The sequence below is a fragment of the Canis lupus genome, chromosome 12 (genome assembly GCF_011100685.1).
Source record: "Canis lupus familiaris isolate Mischka breed German Shepherd chromosome 12, alternate assembly UU_Cfam_GSD_1.0, whole genome shotgun sequence".
Taxonomy (NCBI): Eukaryota; Metazoa; Chordata; class Mammalia; order Carnivora; family Canidae; genus Canis; species Canis lupus.
In genome coordinates, this window is record NC_049233.1 from 65,421,902 (window position 1) to 65,442,352 (window position 20,451).

A 20,451-nucleotide genomic window follows, 5' to 3' on the forward strand; every position below is an offset into this window, starting at 1 on the left:
TGTCCAGCAGGTTGCCTTCTGCAGGGCTATCCTTGCTCAGCGGCATAAGAAAGTGGGGGTATCAAACTCTGAAAGCTGCCCTTGGTCCTGCAGGATTTGTCCCTAGAAGAGTTGCCCTAACAGACCATTTTTTAAATCAAAGTCTAAATGATGGCTGGATTACAGAGCTGTTGTAGCTCAGAGATGGAGTGGGCTGGTTATCATTCCTCTGCTTGCCTTCACGATTCATTCTCCATCCCTCCCAGCCCTGCTCCATGCCCAAGGAAACTGACCCCCTTCAGAGGAGAGGGTGGGAGGAGAGAGCAATCAGGCCTTATTCTCTGCCCTCCCTGCTTAGGAGCTGTGTCTCTGTGGGTAGCTGTGACCTTCCACACATTTGGCTCCCCTCAGGTGGCCCATCTTTCATGCTCTAGCTCTCACCAGGCTCCAAAACCGATTTTCCTCCCCTTGGCCCCTTCAGCCCTAGGGGAAATAATGGTTTCCTGCCAGTGTCAGACCCAAAATCCCTTTGTTCATGTCCTCAACCCTGCCCCCACCTCTGAAGGTAGCCTCTTTGTTCCAGTCTCTTCATCAAACTATCTGGGGTGAATTCTGTTTCCTGTGGGCAACCTGACTGATAAACCAACTGCCACTCATTTGCAGAATGAAGCTGTTAAAAGAGAGCTTGAGTTAATAAAATATATTTTCTTCACAGCTTCAGAGGATTGTGTAGAAATGCGGGTTTTGAAATCATGCAGATCCGTTCTTATTAATTGTGTGATTCTAAGTATGCTTCACCTTTCTAAATATCAGCTTTCTTATCCAGAAAATGGAGCTAAAAACAGTATTTTAACACATCAGATTGTTGTCAGGATTAAATGACATAATGTTTGTAAAATGCTCAGCACAGTGCCTAAAATATCAAAGATTGTCAGTAAGTTGGAGCTCTTGTTTTTATTATTTTTATCTTTAAGTATATTTCAGTTTTCAAACTGACTGCATCTGTGTCTCTCTATGAATTGCTTAGTGTTAGTCCTTTCATAAACAAGAAATGAAAGACAAGCACATTATAGAACATTATTTTATCAATATGGACATTGGATGCTCGAGGGATCTGTACTGGTAGATTAAGGGCCAATAGCAGAGAAAGAAAGGAGTTCCAAGTTGGTCACCTTTAGGAGCAGCATTGCCCCTACCAAGTCCCCCCAAAACAGATACCTAACTTTTCACTCTTTTCACACCAGGCTTTCACATATTCACACGTCCTGGGCGATATAACACATTACATTGTCTTGTCCCTTTAGCGCAAACTGGAATTCCTCATCTGTTCACCTGAAATCTACTGAATCAGCTGGTGTTGGTTTATCTGTGAATGACCCCAAACTCCAAATAGTAGTAGTCCAAGCAAGATGAAAGTTTCTTCTTCCTTCACATAAAATCTGAGTGGGCAGTCCTGAGTTGGCAGGGAGCTCCATGGTGGAGCTCCATGGTGGCAAGGAATCAGCAGGCTGATTGCTCTGCTGTCCTTTCTTTCAAGGTGGAGCTCCAGCCATGACAGCCATATTCCAAGTAGCAGGATGGAGAGAAAGGGGAAAGATAAAAGATTTTGTGAAATAATAGAAAATATGTATATTGGCCTCTGATTCTCAGTTCCTGGCATGGAAGTCCTAGAACCCTTCTAATTTCCTAAGTGATAAGAGTACTAGGAGCATCTTTTGTTCTAATATTTGGTCTTTGACCCCCAGCCCTGGACACACAGTCCTAAATTGCTTGGAATTTCCTGGGTGTGTCTTTTGTTCTAATGAAGCAACTCTTGGTAGTCTCCTGAATAGCTTCAGGATGGGAGCTGGTCACCAGAAAGATCAAGCCATAATTAAAAGCTTGTAACTTTTAATCCCACCTCCTATTCTCTGGGAAGTTTTTTTTTTTTTTTAAGATTTTATTTATTTATTCATGAGAGACACAGAAAGAGAGGCAGAGACACAGGCAGAGGGAGAAGCAGGCTCCATGCAGGGAGCCGGATGTGGGACTCGATCCCAGGACCCCAGGACCACGCCCTGGGCAGAAGGCAGGCACTAAACCACTGAGCCACCCAGGGATCCCTCTGGGAAGTTTTGAAAGGAACTAGACATTGAGGTGATAGCCGATCATAGCTATGTGATGAAGCCTTCATAATAATCACCAAAATATGGGGGATTCAGAGAGTTTGTGGGTCGGTAAGCACATCCACATGTGGGGAGGGTGATGTACCCCAACTCCACAGGGACAGAGAAGCTCCTGCACTCAGGACCTTTCTGGACCTCTCCCATGTATCTCTTTATCTGTTCAACTGTATTCTTTATTGTATTCTTAATTATACAAGAAACTGACAAATATGTGTGTCCCTGACTTTTTAAAGCCATTCTAGTAAACTATCAAACCCAAAAAGAGGGTTGTGGGAACCCCGATTAGAGCCAGTGAGTCCAAAGTATAGGGAACAACACTGGACTTGTGATTGGCATCTGAAGTGAGAGGTTGCAGGCAGTTCTGTGGAATTAAGCCCTTAGCCTGTGGGATCTGACACTAATTCCAGGCAGATAGTGTCAAAACTGATTTAAATTGTAGGACACCCTGAGGGTACCAGAGAATTGCTCAATTATGTGGAAAACTTACACATCTAGGGTCAGAAGTGAGGGAAGTATGATAGTAGAACAGGAGTAAATGAGAAGCTTGGGAGTTGTTCCTTTACATTGGCTGGCATTGGCTCTCTCTTAAAACAGGGATCCCAGAAGTTGCCATTAGACATTTCTGCTGTAAGCCCATGGGCCACAACTTAGTCAGATGGCAACCACTGGCCCCGCCAACCTCCAGTAATCAAGAAGGCTGGGAAATGTTGACTTTATCCTGGGAAGTCACATGTCCAGCTCAAACTACATTAACATTAGAAGAATGTTACATTAGAAGAATGTTACTACATTAGAAGAAATGTAGAGCAACTATGGGGGCTACTAGTAACTTCTACCACCTTCCTTTCTACCACTCTTCTTCCTCACCATACAAAACATACAAAAACATTCCTCACCATACAAAAACAGAGGCAGACATTAAAAAAAAAAAAAAAAAAAAAAAAAAACACAATGCTATCTTGACAGTAGAAAAGGGCACTTTAGTTTTCAGCCTCCAGAAATGGTATGGTGTGAAATCAAAAGGAAACCAGAAAGCTGTACTGTATCCTATTTTGCCCCACCTCAAACTCTACTCAGCTCACAATTTCCAAACCTGAGCAATCAGTAGACCTTGTTTTAGACTGCTGCCCCTGCCCAAACATACCAAGCAATCAGAGCATAAATCTGTATAAATAAATACAACATTGACAGTAACTGGAATTACAGAATACATTTCATACCTGAAGGATAAAGACAGCCTAGTAAAACAGTCTGATGTTTATCTTTAACCACTCGGGCGTGGATTCAATGGGTACCCATGGCAATTGCCTGGCAAGTCCGTTCTGTTTCCCTGTGGCCATCTCCATAATTCATAGGACTCAAAACAGATTTTTAATTGAATATGCAAAATAGGTGTTAAGTGATCAGGAGAAAGAGAATGGAGTTGATGCCGGTGAGCAGATACTGCGGTGCTAATGACAAGTGAGGTATACAACAGGAATGGGAAGCAGATGACAGATAGAGACCTACTCCAAAGGATTTAGAAGTAGATTGTTTTCAGGGGACACAGTAGGAAGGGGTTGAATGTAGGAATCTGCCAATTTTGTCTTCTCAGATAACTATCTTTCAATTTTGTCTTTGTAGGTATTTGTTCCTCTGCCACTTTGTATGATTGGCAAGACTGTCAAATTGAAGGACTCTGCCATTTGAACAGACGAACAGAGATATGAGTGTGTGTGCTAGTGGTAGGAACAGCCTAGAACCTTAGGCCCAGACGATCACAGTACTTCATTCTCTTAGGCACAGTGATTGGGCCAGGGATGGGCAACAGGTGCCCCAGTCTAGGCCAATTAGAGCCCTTTTCTAAGACTTCTCAATTCGGAGCCAGAGGAGAAGGGGAGTTACTTTTTGGAAGTATGTGAATGAAGACTGCCAGCAGCCTTTTTCTTTCTACATGAAGAGCACCTGTCTACAAGCATGAAAGCAACATAGATAAGTGGGTGAAGGGTGCATAGGGCAACCCGTTGAGTTCCTGAGTCCAGTCAAACCAGAAGTGAGATCATTTCCTGGACTTTCCAGCTATGGAGTCCAATAAATCTCCTCTTATGCATAAGCTAGTGTGAGTTGGGTTTTTGCCACCACTTGTAATCAAAAGAAGTCTGGGAAAAAAATATGCTCTTCCCATTAGAAAGAGACTATGAGTCCACAGCAAATTCAATGAAATGAACACTTAAGCACATTGGTATCTGATAAAGATTTATTAGCAAACTACGAACAAATCAGAGATGGTAGAGAATGTCAAAGAAACCAGTTTTGCTCAGTTTTGTTGTTGTCCTTCTGACACTGGTAGTTTTTGCTTTTGAAATTGTAAGAGGAAGGAAAAGAGATGTGTCAGTCTAGAGAGAAGGGATTGAGAGGCAGTAAAGGGAGGTATGAGAACAGAGTGATGGAAATTGGTAGATTCCTACTTTCAACCCTTTTCTACTGTGTCCCCTGAAAACAACCTTGGAGTAAATCTCTGTCACCTGCTTCCCATTCCTGTTGTATACCTCACTTGTCATTAGCACTGCAGTATCTGCTCACCGGCATCAACTCCATTTTTGAGAGATGGCATGATGTAGTCCCAGCTACAGGGAACATGGGTCACAGCCTTGGCTTTGTCACTACAGCTTCGTCTACTTGGGTAAACCATTTGACTTGTTGTGATTTCTACACTTGAGAAATAAGGAAGCCTGTAATAAAGGGTGATGAAGGCCCCTCTTGGTTCCAACAGTCTATGATTCTAGTGTATCCCCTATATCTGCCAGAAAAATGAAGGAAGAAGGGAATAGGATGCTTCACTATTGGATTCACAGATATCAGGGGAGTGACCTCAGGTTTTCTCAAGAGGTCCAGCTTGGATGGCAACTACTCTGACACACCCAGGGCAGCCTCAGATCATCCTATGGACAATTGAGGCTCTGGCTGTCCCCTGAGGAAGTCAAAACATGGTCAACAATTTTTGGGCTGGGAGTAGATCCAAGGTAGGGCTCCCTGTTTATAATTCATTAAATAATTTATCGAATTCGTTAGTCAGAAAGGGCAGAACCAACCTAAGCTCCCTCTTCCCTCCTCATCCTCATCCTACCTACTGAGGAGTGCTGACCCACACTAAATCCTATCCAGAGGAGCATACCTGGAATCCATCCAACCTAGCAAGTGCAGCCTGCCTGGCAGAGACCTGAGCAAACCAGTTTCACACAGGAAAATTCAATAGCCTGCTATTATCACAGCCAGGGAGGCAGGGGAGGAGCAATCCCATCTATCAGAGTGGTTTGAGGAGGAGAAGGAGGAGGAGAAGTGAGAATGGGAAGAAGAGGCAAATAAACAAACAGAGGAAAGGAAGCATTATGGAAGGTGCTCCTGCCCAAAAACTGGGGCTGAAGGATAAGTCTGTGAGAAGAAAGTTTTCTTCTAGCTCCTTTAAACTGTTTTCCCCAACTCCACCAAAATGGTCAGCAAGAAGTTTCTCAGTTTTTAGAGTTTTGAAACTACTTGGGTTTACAGTAGGCATTTAATAAATGTTTACTACGTGAAAAAAAAAATCAATGAAAGGATGAACAAACCTGTCGGTCACCATGTTCATTCTCTTTGTCTTTGATTCTCTGCTGAGCCACCAAAACGGAATATGCTCCACGGAAGACAAGGCCTGATAAGGATGGGGGCTCCTCGCAGGCTCAGCTGAGGCTGGCAGTCCCTGCTGTGGACCATCCGGGCAGAATCATAATGGGTCACATCACAGAGGATGCTTCTTTCAGTCAGTGAGCAATTGTTAAATCATATGCCCGTTGGGGCCCAGGACCATGTAGACGTTAGTCCTGGACTCCCCTAACGGAAGGGACAGTGTTAGCCCATATAGAATAATGATATGAACCATTATAAATCCGTAAATGGCCTGATGTAGAGAGAACTATAATTGCAATTAAACTTCAAAGAAAGAGAGATGAGTGGGGGCTGGAACAATCTAGGAAAGCTCCATTGAAGTAGGATTTGATCTTGATGCAGAGAACAAGTGAATGTTCATTCACTTGGGAGGAACTTAGGTTAACATTCTGCACTCTGATCCCACCTGAGTCATCACAGTGCTATTTTCCAGATGCACGGCCAAGCCCTCTTCAATTTGCCTTCCGTACTCTGCATGGCAGGCGAGATTCCCATCACCATTAGAGCAGAGGGGGGCTTCACAAAGAGCAGTGCAATTTGAGTGTTGATGAGGCCAACAGGTTTGATCCTGAAGGTTATTATTGCTGCCAGGCTGTAACCTAGACATATAAATTTGCTGCTTCAAATGTTCCATCGGGAGAATCGGCTGGGGAGCACTAATCCTAAGTGAAACCATCTTGATTACAAAGGAAGAAACGACAACACCGTATCGTTTAACTGCTGAACTTAACAATGAAACACAAAGCAGCATTAAAGTTCTCTGCCTGTAATGCCACGGTTTAAGCAGTTAATCTTATTTTAGCTGAATGGCATGTTCATTACAGCAAATAAGTAGGTAATATGTGGGATTACTGAAAGGAAAGATAAATTAAGCCAGTTATGGGCATCATGTTGATTTTTTCTTAACTGTCTGATTTAACTTGGTATTTTTCAACAGTCAGATCTAATATATACTCATCTAGCAGAGATTAAGTAGATGGGCCTTTTGCCCAGAAAAGGTATTACATATAACTTAAGATGCTAGTTTTCAGGGCAGCAATCCATGATACTCAACATTGCCTCCAGCCTGGAATCTTTAAGGCTTAAACTGGAGGGTTCCTGAGTGGTAAAATGGCACTTCTCTCTTTCCATTAAAGATGTTTTCACCATTTATGCTTCTCATGGGCAGCTGAAGCACTTTTCTTCAAGGTCTTAAATATCCTTCTGGGTGGACCTGCTATGAAGACACCTTCCAACATAATGTATAGTGCAGGAATGTATTTTATCTCATTGTGCTTGCCTCAAGCAAGTATTACTCTTACCGCAAACACCATTCACTGAACTAGGGGTATGAGAGGAAAGGGACATATATTGTCCCAAAACTGGAGGAGATTACAATCTAGTCAGAAGAGGGGGGATAATAATAAAAAATATTAGAAACCTAGGAAATAATGTGAGAGGGTGTATAAGCAATTGCCCATTGCATAGTGCAGTCCATAAGTGAAAAAAACTAGCACCTACTGAGCAATATGAAGTCCTAGATATTGGGCATTGCACTGTGGGCTCTTCGTATACTTATTCTCATTTAATTTGCACAATTATCTTGTGAAGTCACTCTGATTACCTCCCCTTTTCACAGCCCTCTCAAAGTGAAGGCCCAAGTAAGGGGAAAAACAGGAGTTTAAGCCCGGGTCTGGTTGATTCTAAAGCTCTTGCTTTTTCGCTTCTAGCAAGTTGCTTCCTGAAGAAATATGAAGAGTCAGGAGCAGAAAAAAAAAAAAAAAAAAAAAATCCTAAAAGAGGCAATGAAAGGAATGGAATTGGATGTATCTTCATCAGAATGTATCGTCAGTCCAACTTGAAAACAACGAAGTTCTTTACCAGTATCCACCTGACAGTTCATTCTACTTCCAGGAAGAGCCTAAAGAAATAACCTTTTCAGATAATGCAATGACCTTAAAACATTTTGTTCCAAAAATAATCCCCTCCTGACTTTTATGCCATTGTTATGTTTTCATTCTAGTCATTCTCTCATATATCTAGATAGATAAATGAGTAGAAAGGATATATATAGAGACATCCCACAGAATATTATTGTTGTATGCAGTTGTTATTAAATTTATCCATATATTTTCTCCCTATACCTCTGAGTTTCCATCTAGGTTCATTTTACTCCTGCCTGAAAAACTGTTTTTAGCTATTCCTTTAATATGTAGGCCTGCTTGTGAGAATTTTGTCTTTATGTCCAGAAATGCCATTATTCCCCTTTTAATTTTGAAGAATTTTTTGGCTGGGCATATAACTCTCAGTTGTCAGTTATTTTCTTTTAGAACTTTGGAGATATTTCATTTGTCTTTCTGGCTTTCATTATTTCTCTTGAGAAACAAGCAATAAGTTTGATTATTGCTCTTTTAAAGGTAACATATCTTTTCTCTAGCTGTTTTATAAGATTTGCACTTTGGTTTTCATATGCAATGAATGTGACTAGGTTTTTTGGTTTGTTTTAAATTCTGGTTAGGCTTAATTTGTGACATTTTTCACCATTTTGGAAAATTCTCAGCTATTAGCTTTTCAGAAATTGCTCCCATTGTATTTTCTTTCTCCTTTGCTTCAGAGACTCTAACTACATTTATATTAAATCTTCTAAATGCACCCCCTATATCCCCTACCCAATCTGTATTTCCAAACTTTTTTCTTTAAATGTTTCCTTCCAGAGATATTCTTCTAACAGATTTTGAATTGACTCTTTAACTAGGACTTATTTACTATTAAAACCCTTCCACGGACTTAATTTCAGCTATCATATTTTTTTATTTGGGATTTTACTCCTTTCTTTGGCTTTCATAATTGCCAATCTTCTTTTTTGTTTTACCTCTTTACCTTTTGTTTTGTTTTTGATAGCAAAATTATTCATCTTTTTTAAGTAGTCTCTGAGAACAGAAAGTTAGTCCATTCCAGCCTTTAGTGTCCTGGTGGTAATTTTGTCCTTCTCAATGATGCGGACAATGACTCCCATGCCTGACAGTGCATCCTGATCCACAGTATTCAGCATGGTTTGTGAGATAGTTTCAAACAGGTGTTCTGGATTCATGTCAGGCCCCCAGAGGGCTCACACACCCCATACATTTGTTTGGAGCAGGTGCACGGATCATGATGTTGTCAGTCACCATGGGGCAGCAGATAAGGCCTAGGGAGCAAATGAGGGGCTTAGTCTTCAGGTCCAACCCCATGATGACTGGCTTTGTGTAGTAGGGGCCAAACCACTTCTCATACAAGATGTGGCCACCATGCTCATGAGGGTATAAGGCTTGATCTGCCGACCTTCCTTCAGCTCATACAGGTTCAGCTGGAACTTGAGGTGCTGGGCAACAGTCTGGACATTTGTGGTGAGCCCAGCCAGGTCTATGTAATGTCAATCGCCCATGGGAAAGATCTTCTAGAAGTCTATGGTCACCATCTGGGACTGGATCCCACAGCACCTTTCGTCAGTGATGGTCACACAGTTCTTCCCATTCATGGCCACAGTGGCCCTTCTGTTATAGGACATAACAGACATGATTGCAGTGTACTGGGACCTCCAACTGCCACAATTCCAGTCAACTAAGGCTCACTGCCTGTTTTACCTTTTTGAACGTATTGAATGAACTACTAAGCAATTTGCTGTCAAGTAAAAACTTAGAGTTGACAACAAAGAAGCAATCAGTGAATTCTAGACCCACTTAAGATATAGAAAGCCATAAGCACTGCTCCTACAAAGTGTTTTGCTTTGGACAGAGTACAGGAGGAAGAGTAGTAACCAAAAAAGTAAGAGAAGAAAAACTGAAATGTTAACAAAAGCTTAAAGACCAATTGTGGGCTAGTATGACAACTTAGAATCTCTGGGGGCCATGGATACAAGCAGTCTGCCCCATTTGCCAGCACTTTTCCATAGGCCTCCCTGGGTGTTCATGAAAGACTAGGGGAGAATTGAAAGAGCCTCCCTTTGGGGAAGATGAGCAGATGACAACCAGCTACCAATGGGAGAGAGGCATAAAACCCATGCCCATCTTCTATACAAAGAAAAAGCCATCTGCCACTAGAGCACTGGTACAAAACCTTCCTGACCCCTGGTCCCAAGAAAAGACTGGCTGTGGTAGAAGAGGAGTTGAAGCAAAAGCCATCAGATGCTGCAGGAAGGCAGGAAAGCCACCAGTCCCCAGGATCCTTGGGTGATACAAAGCAGAGGTCTGTTACCAGTGAGAGAAGGACAGAAAATTCACTCCCATTTAAGACCTCACCCCATTACAATGCAAAGTCTGATTGCCATGGGAAGAGGGAGGCCCACCCTAAAACTCAAGAGCCCAGGACCTGCATGAGACTGCCGGCCCCAACCATAAGCCTTGTGCAAAGAAACCAGCAACATAACTCCACAGCGGAAGGAGGGATAGGACCATGGAGAGAGACCCCACTTGTTGCACAGGTACACACAATCTGCTGAGAGCTGATGGTGAGATAGGAACACAGAAAAATCCTCTGGCATTCCAGGGCACACAACAAACACAAAATGGCAGCAGTCCCCCCACTGGAGCAATTTGAAAACTATGGTATACTGAAGGTAATGATATTAACAGTAAAACCCAAGTCCAGATCAACTACTAGCAGGAGAAATTCAGTTCCCTCCATGCTAATAGCCTCATAGAAAGGTTTGCCCATTTGCAGGTATGAATGCTATTTATCTCAGTTTCTACCGTTCTTTTCCATGCAATATCTGGCATTTAACCAAAAATTAAAAGACAAATTAAAAATCAAGAAGAAAATGACAAAAATGTATTGTCACGAGATAAAGTAGTCAAGAGAACAAGATCCAGAGATGGCCCACATATTGATACTATCTAATAGGAACTTCAAAATAACTGTGGTTAAAATAAAGGATCTGCGGCACCTGGGTGGCCCAGCTGGTTGAACAGCCAGCTCTTGATTTCAGCTCAGGTCATAATCCCAGGGTTCTGGGATTAAACCCCACATCAGACTCCTTTCCCAGTGGGGAGTCTGCTCCTCTCTGCCCCCTACCCTTCTCCTGGCTTGTGTCCTCTCTCTCAAATAAATAAACAAAATCTTTTAAAAAATAAAATACTAAGATTTAGTGGAATGGGTGCACAGCATACAAGACAGATGGAGGATTTCAGCAGAGATAGTATTTTTAAAAAGAGTTAAGTGAAAATATTCAAAATAAAATACAGTATCAAGATATGAAGAATCACTTCAATAGGCTCATCAGCAGACGGGACACAGCAAAAGAAAGCATCAATGAACCTAAAACAGGTCAATAAAAATGATCCAAACTGGGGCGCCTGGGTGGCTCAGTCACTTGAGCAACTGCCTATTGACTTCAGCTCAGATCATGATCTCAGAGTCATGAAACTGAGCCCCATTGTCAGGCTTCATACACAGCAGGGAGTCTGCTTGAGATGCTTTCCCTCTCCCTCTCCCTTTGCCCCTCCCCCTGTTCACTCTTTCTCTTTTTCTTCAATAAACAAGCAAACAAACAAACAAAGGAATGATCCAAACTGAAACGCAGAAAGAAAGTCAGAGTGTACAACAGAAGTGTGCATCCAACTGAGCTGTGGGACAATATTATATCACCTAACAAATCTAATTGGAATCCCAGAAGAAGAGAGAAGAGGGCAGAAGGATATTTGATAGTAGAATGAGAATTTCCAAAATTAATGAAAGACAACAAAAAGATCCAAGAGGCTCAGAGAATCTCAAGGAGAATACAAAGAAAAATACACTTAGACACATCATAGTAAAACTGCTAAAAATAAAAAATTAAGAGGAAATCTTAAAGGTAGCCAGAAAACAACAAAAACATTACATAGAGAAGAACAAATAAAAGGATTATAGCAGGACTCTCATCAGAAACTTTGCAGTCCTGAAGGCAAAGGAGTGATTTCTTTAAAGTACTGGAAAACTTAGACCTCACGACAATCCCATCAGCTCCCTTGAATTTTTCATGTTGGTGAGGTTAATCAGAGCAAGGAAAACTGGTGGCACTATGGGAACAAGAGAAAATGAAAGAGCTTAGATCCAAGGAGCTGGGTGGCCTTGAGAGCTGGAAGTGATATGGATATGCCTCATGAAATCAACCATCAATGAGCAAGGATCCCAATTCCAAAAAGGGTTTTTCAGAGCCTGACCAGAGACTACATTCCTTAAATCACTCTCAGCACGGTGGGGTTGGTTACAAGCAAAATTTCTGTACCCGTCCAAGCACCTTTCCCTGGTGTTTAAAGACACAGAATGAGTGGTGCAGATTCGGTCACAAGAGCCAAACTACAAAGGATAGTTCCTTTGAGTCCATCCATTGTGGTATTAGGACACAGAGGAAGAAGTGAACACAGACTCTCCAGATGCAGAGAACATAAACCTAGAGGGAGGAATCAAAGCATCTAAGCAACCATTTCATTCTGCTCCTGAGATGTTGGGTTGGAACAAGAAGTCCTGGGAGGACGGTGAATAAAGTGTGCCAAGCATTGTAATTTCAAGCAGTTTTAGCCGTTTCATAAGATCCATCATTTTCTAAAAGCCCCCGCCCCCAGTAAATATACAATCTGTGTTGTACAAAAAAAACACTGCCTTATTTAGTAAAGAATAGCCAAGATATAACAAGGATTTTAAAAAGCCAAGGTCAAGCCCATATATGTCAGCTTCTATTACATTACTGGTGATAGCACTTCAAATGAATGTAGAAAATGAGATACTAGTAGGAGAGAAAAAAGGGAAGATGTAACTGCGAGGCTGTCTATTGTGGGCGCCTGTCTCTGAAGATACACATTCCAGTGACCAGAAACCGCCTAACTTCTTCTGATCACTCTTCTGCTTCAGAAATCAATAGGATAAGGTAACGATTTCAATCCTGCTACTTACAGTTATTCCAGAAATTACAGTTGTTGAATTGTTTTTCATTTCCAATGAAATGGAAAATCTGGGCAAATCTTTTGGATACAATTCTGGCACATAAGTAAGATACTGGAGGATCTACTACAATATCTAGCTAAAATGGGCTTATCATTCCTTTTAAAGGTTTGAAATATTTTGATTCCATTTGGGTACTAGATGGGTTTTTTTAAAATATATCTGTTTATCACAGGAAAGAGGTTTTAAAAATTATTATTGAAAACCTTCTACTTTAAGAAGCATGAATCAGTTATTTATTTTTTTAGTCATATCATGTTCTATTTATTTATTTATTTTTAATTTAATTTATTTATTTTTTTTCAGTCATATCATCTTTTAAAAGCTCTCTGTAGTGTCAAGGAGACAAAGAAAATTTCTGGTCATTAGGGATGTTACATGTGACTAATATTTATTATACCCAATGTAATAGTTTAAAACAAGCAGACTTGCTGGAGTTATAACTTTTATGTGCTACACGTATAATTCAGCATAGGTGAAAGCCCTTTTTATAATCAATATGATCATTTCTTGGAATTTTTACGCCATAAGCAGAGTAGAAAAACATCTGATTGGGTATTTCAAGTCTCAGTTTTAGAACTATCAAACAATGGCCCAGTCATAAATAAGGAGTGCTATGATGTTCTGCTTCTTTAGTTAAGAGGAGAGGACATAAATGATACACTTTTTAGAGGGAATCCATGCAGTGGATAGATTAGATCAAGTGATCTTTCTGGATCTTTAAGGGTCCATCTGGCTTAGGATTCTATGACTAGATGACCCCTAATGTTTCTTCTGTCTCTGAAAACAATTTACTTGGAACATAATCTTTTTTTCTATCTTCAACTGTTACATAGGTTATGAGTGCAATTTTGCTTTTTAATTCATTGCTGCTGATGTCTATTATTTATGTGATGTCAATTATATATAATGCTCCAGGAAAACATTTCACTTTATAAGGAGCACACTGCAGTAGAGCCTGTCCATGAAACATTAGAAAATGCTGTCCCATTAGAAGTAACATTTGCCTTCTAAACTCTGGCTATTTAGAGTTACACTTTAAGATAGCTGATGCTAGTTCTACCTCACAAATCCAACAAAAAAAGTAAATAATCCAAAAGTACATTTTTATTTGCGACAAAATCATTAGGTGGTACTTTTAAAGTAGGCATTTGAACTCAATGCCTGAAAAACTGAAATGTGATGTTCAATTATATCTGAATGTTGTTTTTTTTTTTAAAAAAAGATTTATTTATTCATGAGAGACACGCGAAAGAGAGAGGCAGAGACACAGGCAGAGGGAGAAGCAGGCTCCTCGCAGGGAGCCCTATGTGGGACCGATCCCAGATCCCAGGATCACGCCCTGAGCCAAAGGCAGATGCTCAACCACTGAGCCACCTAGGCATCCTGACATCTGAAGTTTTAAATACATATTTAAAACTCAAATATGGCTTGGGATGCTTGGGTGGTTCAGTCAGTTAAGTATCTGATTCCTGATCTGGGCTCAGGTCATGGTCTTGGGGTTGTGAGATTGTGCCTTGCACTGGGCTCCACACTGAGCATGGAGTCTGCTTAGAATTCTCTTCCTCCCTCTCCCTCTCCTTCTGCCCCTCCCCACCCCACTTGCTCTCTTTCTCTCCAAACAAAACAAAAAAAGCAAATATGGCACTGCAATTTCCTTAAATTACTTTCTTTATTTCAAAGTGTCAAAAAGCTGAAGATGATCTTATGCATACACATATACTATACTATGTGTCTCAGAATTTAAAACTATGCAAAGAATTTTTCAATATGACTAAAAAATGAAGTATTTACACACTTTAGTGTAATGCTTACTACTTATTTTTGAAATCTATTGCTGATGCTACTTCTAAAGAGCAATGACCCGACCAGAAAAATAGGAGAGGTGTTTTTTTTCTTTTCTAAAGTGCTTATTAGCAACCATATCCAAAAGCAATGGTTTTTAGAAATATGTAACATTGAAAGGTGATCAGAGAGTCATTACTTACAGATTCAGATATGCCATTTTGTAACTCTGCATATGTAAACTGCTTTTATCTGCATTAATGAAAGATTGCTTTCAATGGCCCTCAACTATATGCTTCAAATCAAGATAGTGCCATTAGTATCAGCAGCATGAGCAGTGACACTAGAATAAACCCCAGCACATTTTAAATGGATCACAGCAGACTAGAAAAACTGTAACAGCCTTTGGATATGTTACAAATCCAAAGATGAGCCTTCTTGTTTGTTCTGCATATACAGTAAACATTAAAAAAATTAAAAACACATTCTTGTCTCTTTATAGAGCGTTTCATAGTATACAAAGGGATTAAAATTCTTGTACTATTTAACCTCTCATTTCTATATAGAGCAGGCTTCACATTCTCAACATTTAAAACAAAGCCTATTTCCACCAAGAAAGAAGGAATTAACAAATGAAATACCTACTAAAAACCTGAGGAAAAAAGCTGTGACCAATTCTGAAATGACGCTTTTCTTTAAAAAAAAAAAAAAAAGGTTGATATAAACATTCCAAAATAGAATTTGCTTTCTGATAGTGAAATACCTGACTTCATTTCCATCATATCATGTTTATCTGATCTAAATAATTTAGAAAAAAATAAGCATCTTAACCTAACTGCTTTATGTATCATTCTCTCATTTTAACTCATGCCTTCAACATGAATCATTCAACAGTCTTACAGTGAGTGAGCATCCCCTCAGGTCTCTCCCTATCTATTTTCTGAACCTCAAGTTATTTGCACCCTTCCTATCTCTCCCCTCCAAAAATCTCCACATAACCCAAGAGAATCTTCATTGAAAAAATCACAACTTAAATATATTGTGATAACACTACGTTTGATTTACAATAGTAATAAATTACAAATTGCCAAATAACTTAATGTAATTCACAATGCAAATCCCTGGTAGAAAAAGAATCCATCTTGCCCTGAATATAATACAGCAGTCCAGTGATTTCAAATTACTTATAAAATAAAAGCAAAATAAGGTGCAAAATACTATTTGTAAAAGTTAAGTAAGAAACCAGTTTCCATAAATCTTTCTACAAAGACAAATGTAATGTGCCTTCCTGCTTCTAAAAATTGTTAGGGAGTTTATAATTAGTGGTTTCAAAAATGACATTAAGTAAACTAGGGATTGAATTACATATTATTTGTAATGTATGACATATTAAATACATATGTAACAATAATACTGCAATGGTGAGTAATTTAAATTAATCTTTGGACCTGCTACTTTTTGGCAAGTATATTTCTTTTCCCAAAGTCTTTGCTATAACTGATTAATTTTCAAATGTTAGTTTTCAAAAACTTTGCTACTTATATACTATGTTAATAAGGAGATACCAGAAGTCTCAAATAGTAGAACTATGCTACAAAATAAAATGAAGATTGTTCTTGCATCTTTTGTTATTGTAACAAATACATTTTAACATAGACAACATTGCTAGGCCTGGAAATTTAAAATACCTAAACTCTTAAAAAAAGGGATGGAAAAGGAAAGAAAAATGGAAAATTCTTATTTAAAAATAAATCTGAAGTCCTTGCATTTCTGAGGAAGTTGACTTGTCGAATCAGTTAATCTTCTTTTGAACCAAGCTGTATCTTCCAGCATCCATCCATGGCATATGATGTTAATTCTCTATTTTCTAGATTTCAGTTTGAATTTTCCTGAATGTTTGCAAAGCTGGTACTGGACTTGAGACGTTTGGCTAGAAAAATAAAAAATATTATATTTTAATTTAAATTCTCTAAACATAATTCGTTATTTTTATGTAAACTATAGTATTCATCTATTAATTCCATGTTTGAATAGATTCAATAGATTCAATCTTCTAAGAATTAAAAGCTAAGCCTGTTTTTTTTCTATCAACCTCAAAAAATATAACTTTGCTTGAAGCTGCACATGATTTTGTTAGAAGCGGTACCAAATAAAACAGATATAATTTATTTCATCTTGAACATCATAATCTCAAATATGTAATGTAGGTAAGAGTACTCTACTTAGAAAATGGAAGTGCCATAAAGTACAATAATAAAATTATGTATTTAAAAGTCTAAGTTAGAGGGCAGCCCCGGTGACACAGCGGTGACACAGCGGTTCAACGCCGCCTGCAGCCCGGGGCATGATCCTGGAGACGCTGGGTCAAGTCCCACGTCAGGCTCTCTGTATGATGCCTGCTTCTTCCTCTGCCTGTGTCTCTGCCATTCTCTCTCTCTCTCTCTCTCTCTCTCTCTGTCTCTATGAATAAATAAATAAAATCTTTAAAAAAAAATAAAAGTCTAAGTTAGAAATCCAAATCTAGATTTCTCTTAAGATAATTCTGTAATATAAAAAAAAAAAAAACTCAAAAAGAAGTTGAAAAAATTTAATGGCTAACAAAGAAAAGTGAGTTGTATTACACACACATACACAGACACATAGACAAATATATATGGCTGTTAATAAAATATGTACAATCAATTTTGATTTTGATGCTAATGGGACTGAGTTATAGAGTTAATAAAGAAAATCATGCTATTTCGCTTGGTAATGTTGGTGCTTATAGTTAAACATGAATATTTCTCATATTCCAGAAACGAAAAACAAGTGTGTCATAGTAAAGGTATCTTATATTGGATAATCAGGAATCCCTTTACTTTAGAGGTTTTCAACATGAGAGCAGAGGTTGTGGTTTAGAAGGTCTGCAATGGCACCCAGGCATCTGCTTCTTTATTTTGCATTAAAGCTCGGCAGACAATTCTGATATGTGCTCAAGGATGGAAACAAATGGGGATTTTTGTTAAGTTTTGGGAATGTCAACTTAGAGCCTTTAATTTATATTCAGGTACATTATGAAGATCATACAAAGGAATTTCACAGGACCAGTATTTTAAGAAACATACTCTAGGAAATGCTACCATTAAATATAATGTTCTTTTACTCAATGAATATATATATTTTTAAGATTTTGTTTATTTATTCATGAGAGACACAGAGGCAGAGGCAGAGGCTGAGGGAGGAGCAGATTCCCTGCAGGAGTCTAATGCAGGACTCGATCCCAGGACACCAGCATCATGACCTGAGCCAAAGGCAGACACTCAACCATTGAGCCACCCAGGCATCCCACTCAATGAGTATTTTTGAGCACCTATGATAGGCCCAGTACTTTCTACATGTTGATGATAGAGTAATGACCAAGATAAACAAAATGTTTACCTTGTTCTGATTTCTCAACTCTACAGTTGAGTCAGGAGGAATAAATAAGGTAGAAAATAAATGAAAAAGTCAAAGAAATATCATTAAAGAAAGATAATGGATATAGGAGAATTAAAAGAAGGATGAATTCTTAGGATGGGGGTCATAAAAGGTATCTTTGAGTAAGTAATCTTTGGCCTACGACCTGGATGACAAGAAGCTAGTCAAGGAAGGTGGGGAGGGGCCAGTACAAGAGCTTTGGGGGTGGGCAGTATAAATGAGTCTGGGGGTGTTTGAGAGGAGCAGAAAGATGGCCAGGCTGCTTCCATACAGCAACATGAGCAAAGAGAGGAGTGGGTACAATGAGTTTAGAAAGATAGATGGGGGGCCAGGTCACACATAGCTTAGAAATAAGTTTCAATTTTATTCTAGATGCAACAGGAACACATGAAGGGTTTCAAGTGGGAGAAAAGCATAGTAAGATTTGTGTTTAAAAAGTTACTCTAGCTACTATACAGAGAATGGATTGTAGTGGGTCAGAAAAATGGAAGCAGGGATACCAGTTAAGGGACTCCTGCATTAGGGCGGACAGGAGATGGGGTGGCTTGCGGTAGGGTATTATCAGTGGAGGTAGAGAAATGATAATTTAAGATACATTTTTGGAAAAGTAGGGCTGTCAGTACTTGCTGATGGAGTGGGAAAAGGGTGGGGAAGAGAATATGGGAATGGGAAATAAAAGAAGAAATTAAAGATAACAAGGTTTGTGGCTTATACAAATGAATGGTAGTGATTTAGAAAACAAACAAAAACCCTGATCTGAAGCAGTAAATATCCTCCACAGAGTTAAATTACAAAGTAATTAAGATGCTGAACTCTAAAAGTACACCAAGTCCTGAAAAATAAAATTTCTCAATAGTAAGGTCCCTGCAATACATTGTTATTATTCTAAATAAGTGCTTTTAAGACCAGGTTATTTCCTATTTTACAGAACGCTAGCAATTTGTGAAAAGCTTTACTAAATACACTCATATTAAAGGCTCTTCCCTCTATTAGCTAGCTTTTCAAGGTGACATTACAAATCCAGTTCAAACTGATCTGCAAGTAACCTTTTTTTTAGTTAGATATACTAGAAGTGAGGTTAAATAAACTATGAAGAAAGGCTAGCAAGAAATTTATAAGATGGGTGCTTGGGTGGCTCAGTCAGTTAAGCATCTGATTCTTGACTGCAGCTCCTGTCATGATCTCAGGGTTGTGGGATTGAGCCCCACTTCAGGCTCCGTGCTCAGCACCGAGTCTGCTTGAGATTCTCTCTTCCTCTCCCTCTCCTCCTCCCTTGTGTTCTCTCTTTCTTGAATGAATGAAAGAAAGAAAGAAAGAAAGAAAGAAAGAAAGAAAGAAAGAAAGAAATTTATAAGGGAAAGAATTTTTATATCATAGGTTCCTAGACCAGGACTAATATTTAAGAGGAAAAAAACTTTTTTCTACAAAAGACATTCTCTATTTTAAAAATTAAAATTATTAAGGGATAAGCCCATATCTTCCTTCTGTTAATAAATAAGAAACCATGAGACTTAGAAGCCACTCTTCTTCAGCTTTATGAGATCTTCTAGTTAGTGCTTTTTCTGCTTGTCCTATTTGATGGGGAATATGTGTTGAGCACATGCTGTATGTCAAGTAATGACCTTGCAACTACGATTCCAAATTGTTCATGAACAAATTGTCTGTGTGTTCACTATAGTTTCTCCCTGCCTTTTTAGATGTCTTTCTAGGTGGCTCTTCCATGGCTTCAATGGACCTAAGAGCTGTCTCCCTCTTCCTCCTATGGCCATTTCAGGTCCAAAAAACCTTTGTTGCTATTCTTCTGTTGTGGCCAACCTTATTCCAAGCTTCCTCAACAAAAACATCTGAAAGACACTATATGTTGACTTTTGATTATCTATAATTGTAAACTTCTTACACATTTCTTCCATTAGTAAGCATAACTGTAAAATTTGAAGCAAAGAGCTATTTTAGCCTAATACATTTTCAGTTTTCAGAATATACATCATTTCTAAAACAGGTTTAAGTTTTTAAAATACAGGTTTTAGCTAAAAAAATAAAGTTATAAAAAGGAACTTACGTAGAATGAGTTTACGTTTCTTTTGCTCCGAATGAAGAAAGCTACTAAGGTAGAAGACAACAGGTAGAAAGAGAATGAACACAGAAACAGCAATGACAGGCACTGTGTCACTGCATGGGACTGAACAATTGAAAGTTCGACTCCAAAGTTTTCGAGTAATGTTCATCTGGAACAATAACAAATAAAATTATTTTATTTCACATTTACTTTGTCTTCAATTTATACAATTATTTTATTAATATCATAACAGGCATCCAGAATTTAGACTAACTATATATCCCTTAAAAAATTTATTGATCAGGGCAGCCTGGGTGGCTCAGTGGTTTAGCACCACCTTCAGCCCAGGGCGTGATCCTGGACCTGGGATCGAGACCCACGTCAGGCTTCCTGCAT

At 39.1% G+C, this 20,451-nt stretch overlaps 1 protein-coding gene and 1 pseudogene across 2 annotated transcripts in view; both read right to left on the reverse strand.

Annotated features, from left to right (window-relative positions):
- Positions 1 to 7,426: 7,426 nt before the first annotated feature.
- LOC102156451 lies at positions 7,427 to 14,083 on the reverse strand (annotated as a pseudogene).
- A 328-nt stretch (positions 14,084 to 14,411) lies between these two features.
- OSTM1 (osteoclastogenesis associated transmembrane protein 1) overlaps positions 14,412 to 20,451 on the reverse strand; it is a 35,104-nt gene continuing 29,064 nt past the window's right edge. The window contains exons 5-6 of one of the 2 annotated variants that reach the window (XM_038554874.1): positions 20,059 to 20,224; positions 14,412 to 16,473 (exon numbers count right to left, since the gene is read on the reverse strand). In XM_038554874.1, the coding sequence (XP_038410802.1) occupies positions 16,418 to 16,473; positions 20,059 to 20,224 (222 nt within the window). In that variant the 3' untranslated portion in view covers positions 14,412 to 16,417. The remainder of the gene's footprint in view (positions 16,474 to 20,058; positions 20,225 to 20,451) is intronic. The other variant, XM_038554876.1, reaches the window with a different exon arrangement.